Source organism: Geotrypetes seraphini, chromosome 5 (assembly GCF_902459505.1).
Source record: "Geotrypetes seraphini chromosome 5, aGeoSer1.1, whole genome shotgun sequence".
Classification (NCBI taxonomy): Eukaryota; Metazoa; Chordata; class Amphibia; order Gymnophiona; family Dermophiidae; genus Geotrypetes; species Geotrypetes seraphini.
In genome coordinates, this window is record NC_047088.1 from 232,136,513 (window position 1) to 232,157,405 (window position 20,893).

Genomic DNA, 20,893 nt, shown 5'->3' on the forward strand with positions numbered 1-20,893 from the left:
AAGACAGTTTTGTTGAAACATGGACCGTGTTGAGTCCATAGTCCCCAATAACTTGGGTCCTAGGTATCCCTTCATGTGGATTATTGGACTGTACTTTCAATAAAGTCTGTATCCTGAACATCACCTTCTCCACAGTGTTTTTGTTCTCGTCAGACTATACCAATCAAAGGAAGATGGGAAAAGCCTCAGAACAATATACGGGAGTCACAGAGGTACTTGACTCTCAAAAGCTCTCATTTTTCAGGGTTTTGCACTTTAGAAAGATCTTCAATAATTAGATTATTGTGTATCTGAACTCTATCAAGATAAGTATATTGGTTTTTTTGTTCTAAAAGATATTTCTGCATTGCCATTTAAACATAAATGTTTGAGATTTTTTTGGCATAAATGATAAAAACATTATATAAAAAAGTAATTGCTAAATAAACTAGAGGATGGATTTTTATGCCAATGACTGAAAGATGGGAGCTTTGGAGAATCAAGGTACCTCTGTGAATCCCTTATATTGTTCTGAGGCTTTTCTCATCCTCTGTGTTTCGACTTCTATGGTGACTGTTAAACGAGTGTAGAGTGAGATTTTTTTTCTACTGTTTTGGGAGAGTTAAGTTTTGATTGTTGTGCTTTAATATTACTCGCTCATTTTTCCCTTTTTCATTTAAGATGCAGCCCGCCCTGCCCTCAGGACTGCCCTGTTCTTCCTTCCTTCCTTCCTTCTTTTTTTTTTTTTTTTTAATTCTTTATTCGTTTTTGACATCAAATACAAAGTGCCAACACATGAACAATCAAGTAATATATCCTACTGCAATCTATTCCAACAAATAATATAAAGCTGTTTAATCCCCACCCCCACCCCTCCTGGATGTGTATAATAATCTTTCATGAATCAAAGGGAAATAATAATAATGTTAATAATTTACTTTTCATAACTTACAATATTTTGTTAACGGGTCCCAAATTTCCTTGAATTTACTATGGTGTCCCCCTGCAAAGAATTAATGTTTTCAAACTTATAAATCTGGCATAATGATTCCCACCAGAAATTATAATTCAAATTATCCCAACTTTTCCAAATTTTCATTATCAGCTGCATGGTTACTCCTGTCATGATGAGGAGCAATTTATTCTGGTTTGCATTAATTGGATTCTTGGATAATAAAATTGTTCCAAACAATATTATATGATAATGATAGTGGATCTTCCAATATCGTGATAATTTGACCCCAAATGGATTTCCAGAATTTGAGTATCAGGGGACAATAATACAGCAAATGATCCAAAGACCCTATATCCCTGTTCTTCCTATTTCTCCTGGCCTCTTGCCCTGGGGAACCCCCATCTATTGGCTTCTTGCTGCTTGGAAATATCCTACTGTCTTTTGCAAGCTTTTCACGCTGGAGAAAAATTCTTCTCTCCCTTTTAGGTTCTTAATTACTGTTTATTGAGACAGGGCCTCATTGCCTATTTCTATAGCCACGAGAGAATAGGGAAGAGAAGAAAAAAAAGTTACCTCATTATTTGAACCACATTCTCCATGACAACTATCCTAGTTTCCTGTCACAAAAGGTACTGGCTGTGTTTATGTAGTGCTAAGTACAGTATACGCTGACCTTTATAAAGAAACATCTGAATGTAGCATGAGGAACTTTATTTTAATGTCAGAGTTGTTTGATGAATAAAGAAAGGTTAAGTAGCACCAATGTAAACAGCTACCTCATTGACCAGTGAAGAAAGCAATATTGTAGCAATTCTTCAAGGCAGACATGATATAGAACAACTTCTAAGAGGACACAGTTACCAGCTGCTTTTCCAGTGAAAGAAGAAAATGTGTAAATGTCAATCATAGTCATCAGCTGTGAGTCTGAAAATAGGGATGTTTATATTAAGGACAGGTTGTCAATTTAAAACACAAGTCATTCACTGATAAAAATGGGATGTGTTTGCAAATAATGCACACTTTCCTGATAATGCACACATACGAACACACGTCAGACAATAGTTTGCACATGCATAATGGTTCACACATGTACACAATTATCAGCAAAAACCAAACACTATCCCCCTAATTCTAGAAAGTTGCATGCCTAAAATTGGGACTTGCATATAAATTTGCATGTGCAATGCAGATAAGAAGTCACTTTTTCTACAAAATATACCTCAGTAAATATATCAAATGAATGATCAAATATGTCATATGTTGTGGATCTTCAGAGCTGAAGTTCTAGAGCAAAATATTGGATTATGACTCCTCCAAGAAATGAATTACCCATAATTGTCATTGTAATATTCTCCCAAATTTTTGTTTTAATTTTGGATTTAAATATGAAACCATCAATTTGTGAAACTTATATCATATAGTCCTCAAAATGACATACACTGATAATGTTAAAAGAAAACTTCAATCACTTATCTTCAGTAGAAATCTTTAAAAATATGACATGTTCAAGGAGATAACACTAGGGTAGCCATCTCTTCCTTATTTCCCGGGAACCCCCTTATTAGAGGGCTTAGTTCTGTAGCATCAGCGGACAAATACATATAGGTTAGGGCAAACAAACTTGCAAATTTGTTAATTTTTATTCTGTATTGTGACCTACTGTATATATTATATACAATGTAAACTAATTGTTTTATTTAATATTATCCAATCCATGTACATTTGCTAGAGTGATGCGGCTAAATCTCCCTTAAATTTATGACTGACATTTGGTAACCATAGACACTACCAACATGAATTCATGTTTCACATTATGCTGCATCATGGGAAGGTCTCCATTTTGTTGAACTTTTCACATTTATGTAGATCTCTTCAATAAAGTCAGTTGTGCATGAAATCTAACTTAATAATGAGCTAATAATTGGCACCAATTTTCAGTTACACACATAAGTGTCTTTAGTTGGTATTCTATACGTTATGCACTTGAATTCCAGGGGAGGGGGGTATGGACCTGGGAAGGAGCATGGGTGAGTCAGGGGAATGTCAGGCAATTATACCTCTAAAGGTAAAGCTGTCTTATAAAAGCCCTTATATGGCAGCTTCATCTCTAGCAGTGCTAATTTGAACCCAGTACTAGCAGGGACAAGAGTGATGGGGATCACTTCTTTATTTGAACCCATAGACCACCAACAATTGGGAGAGGTAGTCCCTGCAGACTCAGAAAAGGGTGGGGATCTTTTGGGTGGCTCTATGGGAAGGATGTCAAGTCATGGGATGGTGTTGGCGATGTATTCAAGGGATTCCCTTAGGGAATGTGGTCTCTATAGAATGGTTTTAAGGGGGTACCTTCAGGGTATTTCTATTCAGGGGTGGATATCCTTGGAAGAGTGTATTTAGGGAGAGAGGACAATTGCATTTCAGCTCCTACTATCTAAAATGTCAACAGAAGCACCAGGCCACAACTTATTGGCCCAATGCTCCTAGGTAGGAAAAATGACAGCTTTAAGCTGGAGTGTTGTGTTGTTGTTTTTTTTTCTTCCTGGAATAATGTAGCTATTAATGTTCATCATTAGCTACATTACTTGATTTATATAACAATGAGTATCTGCATGTGTTTGTACGCTGTGCATCTCATTATTATGTTTACCACAGTAACCTAACTCAGTGTTTTTCAACCGCTGTTCCGCGGCACACTAGTGTGCCGCGAGATGTTGCCTGGTGTGCCGCAGGGCCGCCGGGCCCGGAGCTGACAGGGGCGCCAGTAGCTCGCCAAGGCAAAGTGAGTCGATCACCCAGGACTCACTTTGTCTTGGCGATCTAATCTATCGAGACGATAAGTCTTCTTCTCCCCGACGTCAATTCTGTAGTTGGAGAGGAAGTTCGGGCCAGCCAATCGCTGCCTGGCTGGGCGGAACTTCCTCTCCGATTGCACAATTGACGTCAGGGAGAGCATGCGTCCGCGTCGGCTTTGGGGCCTGTTATCCATTGGTGGGTCCTGTTCCCCGATGGCAGCGGCAGTGGCAGTGGCTTGGAGAACGGCAGGGAGAAAGAAAGAAAGGGGGCAGGCAGGGAAACAGAAGGAAAGAAGAGAAACAGAAAAAAAGAAAGAAAGGTCAGGGAGAGAGGAAGAAAAAGTTGGGGGAGGGAATGAGGTGTGGAGGAGAGAAAGCATACAGGCTGATAGAAGGGAAGAAAGAGTGGATGCACAGTCAGAAGAAGAAAATGCAACCAGAAATCACCAGACAAGGTAGGAAAAATGATTTTATTTTAAATTTAGCAAAGTGGAGGCAGTATTACCACAGTTTTCAAAGGAATTTGCCCAAATAACTTAATAGTTAACTGGGTAAATTCCCAGAGATGAAAACTTCCCTTCACTTACTATGCACAGTTCTGAATTTATATCTGCTGTCTATATTTTACAATATGGTCACCTTTTACTAAACCGCAATAGTGGTTTTTAGCGCAGGGAGCCTATGAGCGTCAAGAGCAGCGCTGGGCATTCAGCGCAGCTCCCTGCGCTAAAAACTGCTATTGTGGTTTAATAAAAAGGATGGAGGGTATATTTGTCTATTTTTGTATGCTATAAAAACCAAATACAGAGAGAGACTGAGAGCTGTTAACGAAGAGCTACGTGTGTGTCTTTCTTCGATTCCAGCCAGAATATCAGCTTTGTGTTCAGCCAAACAGGCCCAGGTTTCGCACTGAATAAAGTATTTTATAATTTTTCACTATTCTGTTTACTTAATATTTCATAATAAAGTAATTATAAAATACTTTCTTTGTGTTTATTTGATTCCTATTCAAGAGAATTACTTTATATATAGTCAATATAGGCAGAGAGTTAAATTTTTTAACATTTTCTAATGGTGGTGTGCCTCGTGATTTTTTTCATGAAACAAGTGTGCCTTTGCCCAAAAAAGGTTGAAAAACACTGACCTAACTAATGTGCCTGATGGTAACATAATGTAAGTTAAGAACATTAGAATAGACTTACTGGGTCAGACCAATGATCCATCAAGTCCAGTAGCCGGTTCTCATGGTGGCCAATCCAGGTCACTAGCACCTGGCCAAAACCCAAGGAGTAGCTATATTCAATGCTACCGATACAGGGAAAGCAGTGGCTTCCCCCATGACTTTCTTAATAACAGACTATGGACTTTTCCTCCGGGAACTTGTCCATTTAAAATGCATTGCATTGCATTATGGGGTAAATACATATATGGATTATTGCCTTAACACATCATAGTAACTAACCCACCTAAGGGCATAGTTATCAACACTGACTATTATTAAGGCCTGTTTCCACTAATTCAGGCTGTTTCAATACAGGTCTCACTTCATGCAATGAGACCTAGGGCTCATTTTACAAAGGTGGGTTAGGGCCTTAACACGCGGAATAGCGTGCGCTAAAATCCCGCGTGCGCTAGCTGCTACCACCTCCTCTTCAGCAGGCAGTAGTTTTTCAGCTAGCGCGCGCTATAGCACGTGCTAATCTGTGCGTGTGCTAAAAACGCAAGCCCCTAGTTATTAAAACCTGGGGTTAACAGTGAAATAGCATGTCTTAACAGTAGCCCATGTTGATACTACATTTACAGGTAAGCCAATTATGCTTTTGTTGGCTGGCGGTGACTACATAATTGAAAATATACCTTTAGATCAGGGGTCTCAAAGTCCCTCCTTGAGGGCCGCAATCCAGTCGGGTTTTCAAGATTTCCCCAATGAATATGCATGAGATCTATGTGCATGCACTGCTTTCAATGCATATTCATTGGGGAAATCCTGAAAACCCGACTGGATTGCGGCCCTCAAGGAGGGACTTTGAGATCCCTGCTTTATAAGGGATTCAAAACAAAAGTCATGATGACAAAAGTTGAAAAAAAAAATTAGTAATGGCAATAAATGTAGACTGTGTAAAGAAAATGAGGAGAAGGTAGACCACCTGCCCAATATTCAAAGTGATTTAAGCAGACAGGAGAGGCTCCGACCTACTTAAATTACTTGGAGCCATTCCATCTCCAATGTTCAGAGGCACTTACCTCCTAATTCTAAATAAAGCACTGAAATGACATGTGTACCCAATTTGTGGGCCCAGTTTAATTCAATAACAAGCTAATTAGTGCTAAATGGTGTTTCAACAAGCAATTAGCACTAATTACAATTAACTGGAAGTTACTTAAATACATTTTGCTCATGAGTCAAAAAGGGGGTGAAGAAATGGGCAGATCAAAGGTATTCCTTTAAGTTACGCACATAGGGCTAGATTCACTAACCTGCCCGATCATGGCTGATCCGTGTCCGATCCATGGCAGGCCGACCAATTCACTACAAGGTAATATTTAAATGGAGGCGATTGGAGGAACGTCCCCCACCAACCACATGGATCACTACTGAGCGATCCAGACGTTTGCGCAGACCATCTCTTTGCCTGTCGATGGTCTGCGCATGTTCTCTCCGCGCAAGGAAGACACTTGCAGGCAGGGAGGGAGGGGAACAATCAGCCAGAACACGCTAGGCCTTAACCCGCCTGACTCTCCTACTCTCTACCGCCTTCCCTGTAGTGCGAGCCCATGGGTTTAAAGTGGGGCTGCACTGCAGCATGCAGCTCTGCTTTAAACCCGCAGGCTCACACTGCAGGGAAGGCGGCAGAGATCCAGAGCTCGAGGCAGAGAGCAGGACATGATTGGGGCAGAAAGCAGGGCTGGAAGATCGGGGCAGAGAGCAGGGCGGCAATGGAGCAGGAGAGTCGGCAGAGACCTGTGCAACTGGCCCCAGCAGTCGCTTCTTCTTTTGATCAGCCAGCCCAGTCAGTGTCCCTGCCTACTTTGCATGCTGTTTCCCATCATTTGCATGCACGGATCGGAAGCGGATCAGAGGAGAGGTTAGTGAATCGGGTCACAAAGGGGTCGCAAACCGATTGGTACATGATCGGTTTGCTTAGTGAATCTAGCCCATAGTTAAAGAATAAGGGAATTCACATGAGTATTTACTCCCATGTTTTTGTTGATGCAAATGGCTACACCTAAAATTAGGCTTGGTTCCTGGGTATAAGCGCCAAATCACACCTAACTTTAAGTGCAGCTTATAGAATAATGCTCTTTTTAGCGCCAATTTTTTTTTTAGGTGCCAAATACTGTATAGAATTTACCCCTTGATGGACAGTGCTGCTGAATATTGTCTCTTACTGCCCGTGGAGGGCAGGTCAGGGGTGGTACAGGAAGTGATATTGGGGATGAGCTGTTGGTTAAATGGGTACCAGGAATATTCAGTGTTGGTACCTACATAGCAAACCCAGCAAAGTTAGGACAGCTCAAAAGCTGTCCTAAATAGGCCAGTTAACTCTGTGAGTCCCTGCACTGAATATCTTCCAGGACCCACATAAGCTCCAGCAGATAAAGCACATATTATTAGCCCTGGATATTGAGGGGTAGATTACGTAAAGGACGTCTAAAAGTTAGGCGTCATTTAGACGTCCAGATACACTATAGAGAATCGCACTCTGCAGCGCTAAGTGAATCTAAGCGCATCTATATTGTTAGATGTCCTTTGCAGAATCACATTTTCGGCTTTACCTAGACGTCCTAATAACATCTATAAAGTTATCGCGTGTTAGCATTATGACATTGTCATAATGGCGATTGTATGCTGTTTTTTTTTTTTTATATTACAATTGTATGCAGTAAAATGCTGGCACTACTATTATATTTTATTTATTTATCTTTTAATTTTTTATATACTACTTTTATCCTATGTGGTAAATATAAATGGCAAAGTCCACAACCCATACTCTTTTATGAAACTAAAAAGAAGCTGTTAAGGTACTGGGGGGGAGGTGAATTTTAACCCATGGCCTGTGGAAGATGTTCCTTTAACCGGTGAGCTACAGGATCTTTTCTTTAGGCAGGGGTTCCTATTATTTTTTTAGTGACATTCTGCCATCTAGTTGCATACTGATGATGTCACAATGATGCCAAGATTGTGTATCAGACATGTCTACTTGCTCTGAACCACAGCCGAGTAGGGATTCTCTTCTTATTTTCTTAGCCTTTTGGGAATGAGGTTTAGTATGCTATATATATTTCATGTGCTTTGCTTGAGTAATGCATTATTAAACATATTTTTTCTATTACTATCAAAGAGGAGCCCCAAAATAGAAGGTTTAGTATGCAATGTATATATTTTTTTCATGTATTGTACTTTGCTTAAGTAATGCATTATTAAACATCTTTTGATCTTAATATCAAACTGGAGTCCTCTATATCCCCCAAAATAAAGTCCTATCCACATATATGTGGATGCCTCTGGTACGCCTAAGTGACACCTAAGTCATGTCCACCTAAATCGCACCTATCTAGTGCCCAGCTCATGCTCAAAAGTAGACCAGTTTTTGTTATGCTTATATTTTAGGCATTAGGTAGATGCATTAGAATGCTGAGCGGCATGCAATTCTGTAAATGAATGCCTATTTCAAAGCCACACTCATGCCACACCCATGCTTATCCCATTAAGAGCAGCTTTTTCTGATGGGTATCCATGAAATTGTGGCACCTATTTTGTAAATTGCATCCAGCCTTTAGACATCTAATTTCAAGTTATTGCTTGTTAAAAACGTTAATTGGGCTTATTTATCCACTTTATTTGTCGATGGACATCCACGTTGTGATGCCTAGACATCCTTTACAGAATCTATCTCTTGGTACCAGTGCCTGCACATGGCCTGGCACTAAATATCCAGAACTAATTTAGTTGGCCTTGCTCACCATTTAAAAATCCCCCCATCAACACACACGCACATATTATCAATGTGACTAAAAAAAAAAAAAATACAGTGGTACCTTGGTTTAAGAGCATAATTCGTTCCAGAAGCTTGCTCTTAAACCAAAACACTCGTATATCAAAGCAACTTTCCCCATAGAAGAAAATGGAAACTTGAACAATTTGTTCCACCAACCCCTCCCCCCCCGAGGTTACCGGCGCTGCTCCATCACCCCCTTCCCCCGCTCTAACCGGCATCGCACCCCCCCCCCCCCGAACCGGCATCGCAACCACACACCCCCGCGAACGCCCCCTGCGAGAACCACAAAGCACCCCTGTGCTGAAAGCGGCATCCGCCCGCTCTTCCTCCCAAGCACGGTCCTTACCCCTTCTGCTCATTGTAAGGGTTGAGCATCTGCGTAAGGCCCAGCCCAGGCAAGAGGCGGGAGCTCGCATTCACCCTTACAACGAGCAGAAGGGGTAAGGAACATGTTTGGGAGGAAGTGCGGGCGGATGCCGCTTTCAGCATGGGGGTGCTTTGCAGTACTCGCCAGGGGGGGGCGTTCACGCGGGGGGGGGGGAGAGTTGCGATGCCGGTTCAGGGGGGGGGGGGGCGATGCCGGTTAGAGCGGGAGGGAGGTGCTCATACACCAGAACATGCTCGGTTTGTGAGGCAAAAGTTTGCTGAGTGTTTTGCTCGTCTTGCAAAACACTCGCAAACCGGGTTATTTGCAAACCGAGGTTCCACTGTACTGAGAACATGAAATTAAGGCTAAAATCATAGCAAAAGAAAATATAAAAATGTTTTGGGAAGATCACAATAGAAAGATCACAATAATCTAGTTACTGCAGTGATAGGATTGAAATATATATGGTTTGTTTAAGCCAGGGGTATAGCCAGAGATCCAATTTTTTTTTTGGGGGGGTGGCAGGGGTAGACTGGGGGAACCAAACATTACTTCCCAGCTTGTCTCTCTCTCCCTCTCCTCCCCAATTCATATTCTTGGTAGGGATGCCCAAGCCCAGCCAACCGAAAAGATAACCTGGCCAAGCTCCCACTTCTTCCTTGGCAATGAAGAAAGTGATAAAGAGCTTCAGCTGCAGATGCTGGCACTTCTGTGCATGCGCAGAACTGAATTCAGAACTGAGCATGTGTGAAAATGCTGGCAACTGCTGTTGAAAGTGCAGCACAGGTGGAGATTAGGCCAGCAAATCTATTCAACAGACAGGGCTTGGGCATCCACACCAGTCATTCATCTGGTGTCATTCTATAGTGTCTATCTCAATCTCAGTCCTTCTACACCAGCATTCTTCAATGCAAGGCTTGAGAGTCAGTGGTGGAGCCCATTCATACTCTGATTCTTATGTGAGCCAAGTCTAGGGTAATCAAGCCATTGTGACATCAGTGATGAGGCTGACTCTTAGGCATTGGTGGAATGAGGCATTATGACATCACAATCTCAGCTCTGGAATGTTGCTACTCAACCTCAGTCCTTCTACACCAGCATTCTTTAATGCAAGGCTTGAGGGTCAGTGGTTCTGCCCATTCATAGTTTGATTCTTCACTCTCTCCTTAAAGGATGACATGGAGATGATTTCCTGCAGTTATCCGTGGGGACAGGAATGGTGATTAATTTTGTCACCGTGTCATTCTCTAATACGTATATAAAGTGCATTTTCATACTGTCTCTTATTCTGGGGTTTCATGGGTTTTTTTCTTTTTCCATTATGAAATGCAATAATCTAAACAACAGCTATATTTATTACAGATAAAAAGACCTGTGGACCACATGAGTTTCAGTGTAAGAACAAAAACTGCATTCCAGATTATTGGCGATGCGACAGTCAGAATGACTGTGGTGATAATTCAGATGAAGAAAACTGCAGTAAGTAGCATGTTGTGGTCTTGAGGTACAGAAGTAACAGAAATGAAAAGATTGAGGTCTGTATTCAAAGGAGTTAGAGGGAAGTTATCAATCTGCATTAGGGCTTAAGTCACATTATTTGCCCCTTAATGCAACTTGAAGAAAACTAACACAGCTTGTCTTACACTAATGCAGCACTATAGTGTCATTGTGGGTATACGTAGTAATGAGATGCAAAATATGCAGATGGTGTAAAGCAGCTCATTACTGTGTAAATTCCGTAATAAACTTGCAGTGAACACCAGGTACATAGTGCTGGTTGTATTATGGTCCAAAAATTATAGTCAAATAACTACATCTGATACAGAAACATATATCCTAGTGGCAGTCATGCAAGACTACTGGTGTGTGTGTGTGTGGGGGGGGGGGGGGGGGGGTTACCTTGTTACCTTTATGATGGACAGTGCCAGAAAGGCAGGAACAACTGGGTATTGTGCCTGCCTGAGGAACGCCTAGACCAACGGGAAATGAAGGTACTAGCACAGGAGTTGGGGGGATTTTTGGGGTTGGGGGGCCTTAATCTGGGGGCTCTACTTGGAGGGAGTCTGGATCAGGGGGCTCTTGATTAATGGGCCTGATCAGAGAGTTCTTGATTGTATGCGGATGATGAGAGGGAACTCACGATCAAGGGGAGCTTGGATGTCACGGCCAAAATGGTCAGGCCAAATGATTGTTGCAGCCGTGAAAAATCAAACAGTTTCCCATTAGATATAGCATCATCCAATGTCCGAATACCTGCCTGCATCCAATTCTTCCAGAGTGCTGCCTTGAAAAGTGCAATGGCGCTTTATCGTCTGTACCACTTAAAGTGCTTTAATTCCTGCTCTATATGACCAAAGCAGTTGCTTGTTTTACTTTCTTTCATCTTTTTAGGGAGCCATATGGTAACCCTAACAGTAGGCATTTCTCTTTCGCTGGGGGCTCACAATCTAATCCCCCCTTTAATTGCCCCAAAGCCCATAGGGATTTAAAGATGTAAACGGGGTGAGGGGTGGGGTAAGTCTACTTAAAGCACAAGGAGCTGCAGTGGACTTCTAGTTGAGTTCCTGTTTCTACCCGTAGGCTGCTCCTCCATTCCCTTTAAAATGAAGATCAGCCTGGTTGCTCAGTCCATTGCGAAGGAGAAAAATATGGGGTCAGTTTCCAGTTCAGGTCTTCCATTCCCTATAGTCAAAATAGAGAGAGAGTCAAAGTACAAATAAAAAGAAATTAACTGTTATAGTGACAATTAAATCATATTCGTACTAAGGTCCTCTTTTACAAAGGCGCGCTAAGCGTTTTAGTGCAGATTTAGCGTGCACTAAATCAATGCATGTGCTAACCGCTAACATGTCCATAAGATAACATGCATGCGTTAGTGTTTAGCGCGTGTATTGCACGCGCTTTAGCACACAGCTATGTTATTTTTAATTTGTTATCTTCTTTCTATTTTCTATCTCTTTGATATTTGATCTTGGAAATGTATTATATGTGGTTATTATACATATTTTTATTTTAATCAGGTACTTTAGCTAGATTGTGAGCCTTCGGGACAGATAGGGTAGTTTTTCTCAAGTACCTAATTTCATTTTAGTTTGATACTTTGTAAACCGCTTAGATCAGTAAAATGCAGGAGCAAAATATAAAATCTTAAATAAACATAAACATTGTGGGTAGGAGAACAAGTAGAGATCACAGGAAATCAAATTGCACCTTTCACTGCGGATCACCGACTACTACTCTATCCAGGGAACTGGAGACTGTCTTTTCTCTGCTGACAAAAGCAGACAATTGGGATGGTTCATTAAAAAAAAAGAAAAAAAAAACATATTTGATTGATTTCCATTTAACCATGCACTTACAAGGGAACTACTTTAGAAAAAAAGGAAGCTCTCAGCTATAAAACAGCCAGTCTAATCAATAGGAAATCTTTTTTTTCTTTTTTTTTTTGCATTTCTTTGGTCAGATCGAGAAACATCCCAACCTGACAAATCTTTGTTAAAGAACACCCATAGCAACCAGTTTCTATCAGAGGGCAATGACAATGTAAAAATCAAAGTTGTTGGGGGTTTTTTCTGTCACAAAATTTTATTGAAAAATTTTGTTAAAATACGAAAAGGAAACAAGATGTAAATTTTCAACATCAACACAGATGGAGGAATATGGCATAAAAGATTAATATCAAAAATATTGTAATTAAGCTCTCCTAACCGTTCAATACAAACATTATCCCTTCTTTTACAAAGGTGCGCTAAGCTTTTTAGCACGTGCTAAACACGTACTTAACACTAACACGTGCATGTTATCTTATGGACACATTAGCGGTTAGCACACATGTTGATTTAGTGCATGCTAAATCCATGCTAAAACACTTAGGGCTCCTTTTACTAAGGTGCGCTAGAGTTTTAGCGCACGCCGGATATTACCGCGTGCTACGCCACATGCTATGTGGCTAGAACTAATGCCAGCTCAATGCTGGCGTTAGCATCTAGCGTGCGCGGCAATGTAGTGTGTGCTATTCCACATGTTAATGCTCTAACGTAGCTTTGTAAAAGAGCCCTTAGCGTGCCTTTGTAAAAGCGGGCCTATATGAGAACGTTAAAGGGAAGGAAACAAAAAGAGAGGAGAAAAGGAATAAAGGGAAGGGGGAAAAAAGGAGGATATAGGTAAAAGAAAAAACAGAGAAGGGATAGAGAGATGGAGGCGATCCCCCAGAAGCCAAGAAGAGAATGAAGAGAACAAAAATACTCAGGAGAACAAAGCTACTAACAAAGCAGGAAAAGAACAAGCTCCGATTCCGGATAGGGAGGAGCGAGGCCAAATCAGCCGAAGCCTTTGCGAGAAGGAGGGGGGAAAGGGGTGAGGGTGGGAGAGCCAAGAAAGGTTAGGATAAAGAGGAGGGCCGAGGAAGAAGGCCAATCAACAAAGAGTAGGCGGGCAAGGGGAGGGGGGGACGAGATAGACTAGCGGTGAGCGGAAGGGAGGTCGCCTCTTCTGATCCGGCGATCGCGGGACGGACCGTGGGGGGTTAGAGCAACAAGTGCTGAGTGCACGATTTGGAGAGTACTGTTACAGAGAATGCAAGTAGTTCTCAAAGATGACCCATTTTTTTTTCTAAGTTTTATTACTTAGGTGTGAGGACGCAGAGATTAATACTTCACGTTTATGTTGCAGTAACACTGATTGCCATCAAAAATGTATATTCGGCAAATCAAAAGATTTCCAATTAGATAAAATGAGTTTTAGTGCAATAATTAATAGTGTTGAACAGTGCGGGGTGAGAATTGGGGATCTTAATAGAAGGAGCTTCAAATTTAAAAAAATGTCAAAGTTACTTTAACCAGATTAGTTTCAAAATTCTCTAAAATATCCTTAGGACATCTGTTTCCCTAACTGGGTTCTCTACATAGTCCGTCTTTGCTGTCGACAAGTAGTAAATACAAGACACTGGTGGCAATGCATTATCAGGAACTAAAAGTCTCCTTCAAGTATCAATTGAACATCTCTCTGGGAGGTACGTGGAATCTTAGGAAAATTGATCAAGCAGAGGTTAGAATACCTCACTGTGTATTCCAGATAATCAACTTTCTGCCTCAACAGCGTATTTTCCTTCATTATAAAATAGTTCACCATTTGAATATCCCTAATCTTCTAAGTGTGATCTTCTAAAGTTTGGGTCTGAAATAGTGGTCCATATAAATTCCAGCATTTCAAGCTTCCACCTACCGCTTTCCCAGTCTTGCAGCTACTATAGCTGACGCTTTCCTTGCAGAAAGCTGAAATATAGGTGATTGAATCTCTTCCTCTCTCATCTCAGAAACTCTCCCCTAAGGAGCAGAAACATCCAGCAAGGATCGCTGATCTTTTGCTGCTGAGATCTCTGGAGTTGCTAAAAGCGGTTGGGGGCGGGAGCCGCAAAATTAACTCTGAGCCAGAGTCTGATGCCATTCTTCCTGGTAATGGGGTTAAGCCATCCAGCAACTCCTTGAACTCCAGAGGTACAGGTTCTCTGCACACCATAATAATAATAATAATTTATTTTTATATACCACCTAACCAGCAGTTCTTGCAAGGAAACAGAAAGCTCCAATGAGGGTTCAGAGGGAAAAAAAATCCCTTACTTTGCCTTTCAATTTTTACCATCATTACTAAAGCATGCACAAGCCATCTTGGCTCTTCCCCTCTCCCATTGATTCTAATTGAGAAGGTGAGCTACAGATTCTACAAAGAAATAAAATGAGGGATAATTATAGGGCTGCAAAATCTAAGGAGTGCTTCTGCTGCTACCCTATTGGCACAGAATTCTCCTTCACCTTGCTCCTTTCAATGGGGCCAACATCCTTCCTTGAACGAGTTGTAGATTGCTGCAGTGGGCCTCTTAATGTAGACTGGCATTCTACATATATTATTCTACGAATGTTACTAAAAGGTTATTTAAATGCAAGATCAAGTAATTTGTTGTTGGAGTTCAAGGGCTGAAATTTAATTTGGAGCCCAAATTCCTAGAGGGCTTTCACATAACTTATCCTTTTAAATGTCCTTATTTGTTAAAGTTCAGTATGATTTTGCAGCTACTGCACATTAAGAAGCTAATTCAGTTACAGTGTGCCTATTTGTCAACTATTTTTATAAAGGAAGCAGGCACCTTCTTTCCTTTATAGATAACAGGCACATATGCCAGCTATAGAGCTGGAGTGTTTGCTTTAGTGGGTTCTGCTGTTAGCATTGAAACACATGCTCTGTGCCAGCCTCATTGCAATTATCTTTCTATTCAAACTACACCAGCCTTCGTGGAAGCTTTATGCAGTCATATTGTTACTGATAGGGGAATAACCCCAGTAGCCTAGTGCAGCTCTACTTTTCTGATTTGACTTTTCCCCACTATGGGCCTCATTTTCAAAAAAAAGATAAGACATCCAAAAGACAGCACTTGGACGTCTTACTAGTAAAAATGACCAAGTGGGCATTCTCAAAACAGACTTTCCAGACATCTTTCTGGCCTATTTCTCTCCAGTGTGTCTAAATCTTAAGGGGATGTGTCAGAGGCTTTGGGTGGCTTAGGACTTGGATGTTCTGCACAGATAATCAAAGTTTTAACAAAACATCCGGGGTACCATTTAGACCTGTTTTAAAAATGAATAAAGATCAAAAAGGTGCCCAAACTGACTAGATGACCATTGGAGGGATTAAGGCATGACCTCCCACCCCCCCTTTCCTCCCCCAGTGGTCACTGACCTCTTCCCATCACCCAAATATGTGGAACCTCCCCCCCCCCCCAGTACTTTCCAGCCTGTCTTATAGATTCACATGGCTCATCTCCATAGCAAAGCAGAGGGGCACTTTAAGGGTTACTGCAATGAATGTCGCATTAAAAGTCCCAGGTCAGATGTCACAATAACTTGCTTATATTGTATGGTGAGCCCTCCAAAACCTACTGTACATACATAAAGATTATACCTGCAGGCATAAGGGCTATTATTGTGGTATACAGGCGGGTACAGTAAATTTTGGGTGGGTTTTGGAGGACCCACCATATAATATAAGCAAGTTACTGTATAGTGGAATGTGTACCTTGGACCTTTTATGTGACATTCACTACAGGACCTCTTAGAGTTCTCCGCTGCTGTTCTCAGGTGTCTGTGAACAGCTTGCTAAGAATGATGGCTGCTTGAATGTCTGAAAAGCTTGCAGTTGTGTGTTTTTCATATGGATGTCATTAAATTTGAGAATGGCCAAAAAGATAGATGTACTAAGGGCCAAAACGTCTAGATAAATAATTTAAAATAAAAGATAGACATCTTGCAGTTTTGAAAATGAACATTATCTCTACTGGATTTCTGGATGTCTTTCTCAAAATGTCCAAACTCAAGACTTAGATGTTCCATCGAAAATGCCCCTCCACATCTTCAATTTGATCCATTTGCTTTAACAGTTATGAGAATATACTTCTAGTCTGATAAATATATTCTTTTAACACAAAATGTTCTTATATTAAGAGTAACTTACATGAGCCAATATCATTTAAAGCTAATTGCCTTGGATGGTAATCATTACTGTTTTACAAGGCAGTAGTGATAAGACTCTATAATCAGGCACAAAATATTCTCCAAGATTTGTTGTTTTACATTATGTAGGCTGTAGTGGGTATTGCCGAAAATGAAATCATGTTGTTTACTAAAAAGGGTTTATTTATATATATTATTTTCAGTATAATCTCAGAAATGGCAGTGATTTAATTTTTAGTTTAGGATATGTATGAAGCTTCATTACAGCTCAGAAAAAAATGACAATGAGCACCAAACTTAAGTTCAGATATAGCTGAGCAATTTCAAATGTTATTGTAACAAATCACATTGCTAAGTGGATCATGAAAAATCAAAATTTTACTGTTTTGCTAAACTTTTACTACATAAGAATCACCATAAGAGAGATTTGCATATCATGAAGGTGGCATGCATGCAAACCTGTCCCATAAATCAGTCCAGATTGAACTGCTACACTCATAAATTGATATTTATTGATTATTTATTATTGGCCTTTGAATGTGAGATTGCAAATCTGTCTCATGCATATTCATTAGGGCTATCCTGAAAACCTGACTGGTTGGTGTCCTCCAGGCCAGGGTTGGGAACCACTGAGATAGAAGATCCATCTAGCTCAATATCTTGTTTCCAATAATGGCCAATTTTAGTCACAGCACTCAAAATGCTAAGAAAGATAGCTAGAATATGTATAACACTGGGCTTACTGGTAATACTACTAGGTCAACTAACAGAAAGTACACTACTAAAAAACCCATCACCTATTGTCATGACCAATAGAATCCAGATAGAACAGAGGGTAAATCTCTTATACACAAACGAAGTCCTAAAAAGCCACAATCCAATAACAATAAAATTGAGGTAGTCACAAGCAATAGACCACAGAAGAAATTACAAAATCAGACCCAAAAGTAGGGTTACCAGATTTTGCATCTAAAAAAAAAAGAGGATGTGCAGCCCCCACCCCATTCTGCCCCCCAACCCCAGCTCCAGGCAAACCTCATCTCTTTGGACTGAGTCTGGAGTGCATCTTCGCATTCCAGACTTGATTTTGATCTCAACAGCTTTTCAAAACCCAGACAAAAAAAAGAGGACATATCCGGATAAATCCGGGCATCTGGAACCCTACCCCAAAAAAGTTAAACATAACTCCTCCCCAAACAACTCCTCATTAACAATCCCTGGCTAATATATTAATGGCAGATCCCTGATAATCAAAACAGGCTTGATCAGGGCTGGCTAATGCAAGACCAACCAAGCTTATTACTAGTAGCTGAAACCTGGTTGCAATTACAGGATGACCCAGTAATAAGAGACCTTCTTCCATATGGATATAAAATATTACATCTATGCAGAAAGAAAAAAAAAAGGGGAGCTGTAGCAATCATCTATAAGAACTCTGTTGAAGTCACCATAACCAATGATTATCTCTCAGAATCATTGGAAATTGTAGCATGCTATTTTTTTTTAAACCCTCCCTAAAAGACATACTAATCTGCACCATCTGCTGCTGCTTACCTGGGAAATGAATAGAAGACAAAGATCACTTCAGTGCCCTCCTAATCAATTGAATGCTGCAAGACTCCTGAACATACACTTACCCTCTCTTTTACTAAGGCATGCTAACCAATTTAACGCACGCTAAACGCTAATGCGTCCATAGACTAACATGCACGCGTTAGCGTTTAGTGCACGCTAATTTGATTAGTGCACACTAAATCAGTTTGCGTGTGCTAAATCAGTTAGCGCACCTTAGTAAAAGAGGGGGTTAAACAAAACAGAAGACAAAGACACCTTAGAGCTTCTTTCTTTTTTGGACGACAGGTCTAAAAATCCTATCCATCCAAAAAACCCAAAATAAAGTTCAGCTAGACTTTATAATAAGTAATAGAAAAGGGAAAACAACCTACAGATAATAACAAAAAACTGGAAACCTGCAATATGATCAGGCCTCTTCCTTGTACATTTAATCATCTACTCCATTGCCCCAGGTACGTTAGTCAGATTGTGAGCTCACTGGAACAGATAATGAGAAATACTTGCGTACCTGAATATAAACTTTGTGAAGGGGCATTTTTGATAAGACTTCTAAGTCTGAGGTTGGATGTTTTGGGCAAGGCACCCACAAACCCAGCAGAAAAAAATGTCCATTTTCAAAACTGCCAAAATTTTTTTTTTTTAAATGACCTATGTATAAGTTTTGGTCCTTAGGACGTCTATCTTTTTTGACCATTTTCAAAAATAAAAATGTCCACATGAAAAATGCACAAAAGCAAGTTTTGTAGATGTACCCATCTACCTTGTCTGATGGCGACAAAGGAATCCCCATCAGCTGAGCCAGTTTCAGGGATTCCTGCAGGCTTAGCTGATAGGGATTTCCCCTCCCAGGATCAGATGAGCCACAGAGCTCTACACCCCTTTCTCTGACATCCCCCAACATCTCCCTGACCCCATTCCCCCTGAATTTACCCCGCATCCTCAACATTGCTTGACCCCCCCATCCCTGGACCCTCCCTGACATCCCCCACATCCTCCAACATTGATGGACTCCCCCCATCCCTGGACCCTCCCTGACATCCCCCACACATCCCCCCCCCCCACATTGCTGACCCCCTCAATATCCGAGATGACAGATCAGCAGGACGGAAGCCCTCTTCCTCTTGCCTACAGGGCTGCGTGGTGTGAATGATGGGCATTCCCCCTCCCATTGCATCTTGGAATGTAGTGGGAGGGGCCTAAGGCCCTGATTGACTCAAAATCACAGCAAACGCAAACAAACAAAATGCCCAGCAGATAGATACTGGGAAGAATTTGCCCCAGTCACAGAAACAGAGTTAATAAGATTACTATCCAAATACACCAAATATCAATGCTCATTAAATGCCCAATTTTCCTAAAAAAATAAATAAATACTACAACTATCTATTAGACTGGTTGAATGACTCACTAGAAAAATGAATAGTCCCCAAGCAGCTAGGAAAAATCATTCTAGCACCCATTCCAAAGGACCAAAATGAAGAAATGCGTGGTGTCAAGAATTACATAGTAGCTTCAATTAGAGAATGACACAGTGGTTGTTACCCGCAGCTAGCCGCATTTAGCCGTGGGTAACCCGCCAAAACGGTGACCAAAACCAATGGTCACTGCGAGTTCGGGGACGAGGCCATTCACCGCCCCGTGGAGTGGTGAATGGTAGCACGGGGCGGTGAACAAGGAGTGAAAGTGCGGTGAACAAGCGTTCGAACCGGCAGCCCACTCTCTCCCGCCGGCCGTCCATGCATCTTCCTCCCTCCTTTTCCCTTACCTTTTCTTCTTAAAACTCGAGATTTCTATAAGGCTACGAGCTGTATTACAGCCGGAGCCTTGAAGTCGCGTCGCGTTGCCTGCTAGTAAAAGTCTCCTCTGACGCAACTTCCTGTTTCCGGTTGCATCGGAGGAGACTTCTAGCAGGCAACCCGACGTGACTTCAAGGCTCCGGCTATAATACAGCTTGTAGCCTTATAGAAATCGCCAGTTTTAAGAAGAAAAGGTAAGGGAAAAGGAGGGAGGGAGGGAAATGCACGGCTGGCCGGCGGGAGGGAGCTGCTGGACCGCGTGAAGGATGCTGGGGGTGGGGGGATGGAGAGGAGAAGACGCTGAAGACGGGGACGGGGACGGGGCGGTGAAAGAGACAGTGGGGCGGTGACGGGGCGGTGAAGGGGACGGCAGAGATGGGGACGGGGCGGTGAAAGGGACAGCGGGGACGGGGCGGTGCAGAGGATGGTGGTCCGGGGACAGAATTTTTCCCCGTGTCATTCTCTAGCTTCAATCCTACTTCATGTCAAGCTATTAGAAAGTATGGTAACAAATCACAAAGTACCTGGAACGACTTAAACTATTATGTAATCAGATTTCTAGAAACACTATATGAGTGAAACACTACTCATAGCCCTGATATCTGAGATTAGAACACGCATGAACACCAGACAACAAGTTCTTGCATTACAGATCAACATAGCTAGTACATCTGATGTGGTAGACTGCCACTTCTATTACTGATCCAAACTTTATAGGGATAAGTGGTAAAGTCCATACTTGCATGGAAGGATTTCTAACAAACAACATACAGCATAAAAATGAATGGAGAAAGATCAGAAGAATGGTCTGTTCAGCATCAAGCAAAGTACCCCAAGGCTCACCACTTTCCCCAATACTTTTCAACATACTAATTTCAATACTAAGACACTTCTTAGACAAGAACAAACTCACTTCTCCTTCACAGA

The 20,893-nt window shown here is 41.4% G+C and overlaps 1 protein-coding gene across 1 annotated transcript in view; it reads left to right on the plus strand.

Annotated features, from left to right (window-relative positions):
- The window catches only part of LRP1B (LDL receptor related protein 1B), a 1,445,547-nt gene that overhangs the window by 1,151,461 nt on the left and 273,193 nt on the right, over nt 1-20,893 (plus strand). The window contains exon 65 of the mRNA XM_033944130.1: nt 10,456-10,572. Within this exon, the coding sequence (XP_033800021.1) occupies nt 10,456-10,572 (117 nt within the window). The remainder of the gene's footprint in view (nt 1-10,455; nt 10,573-20,893) is intronic.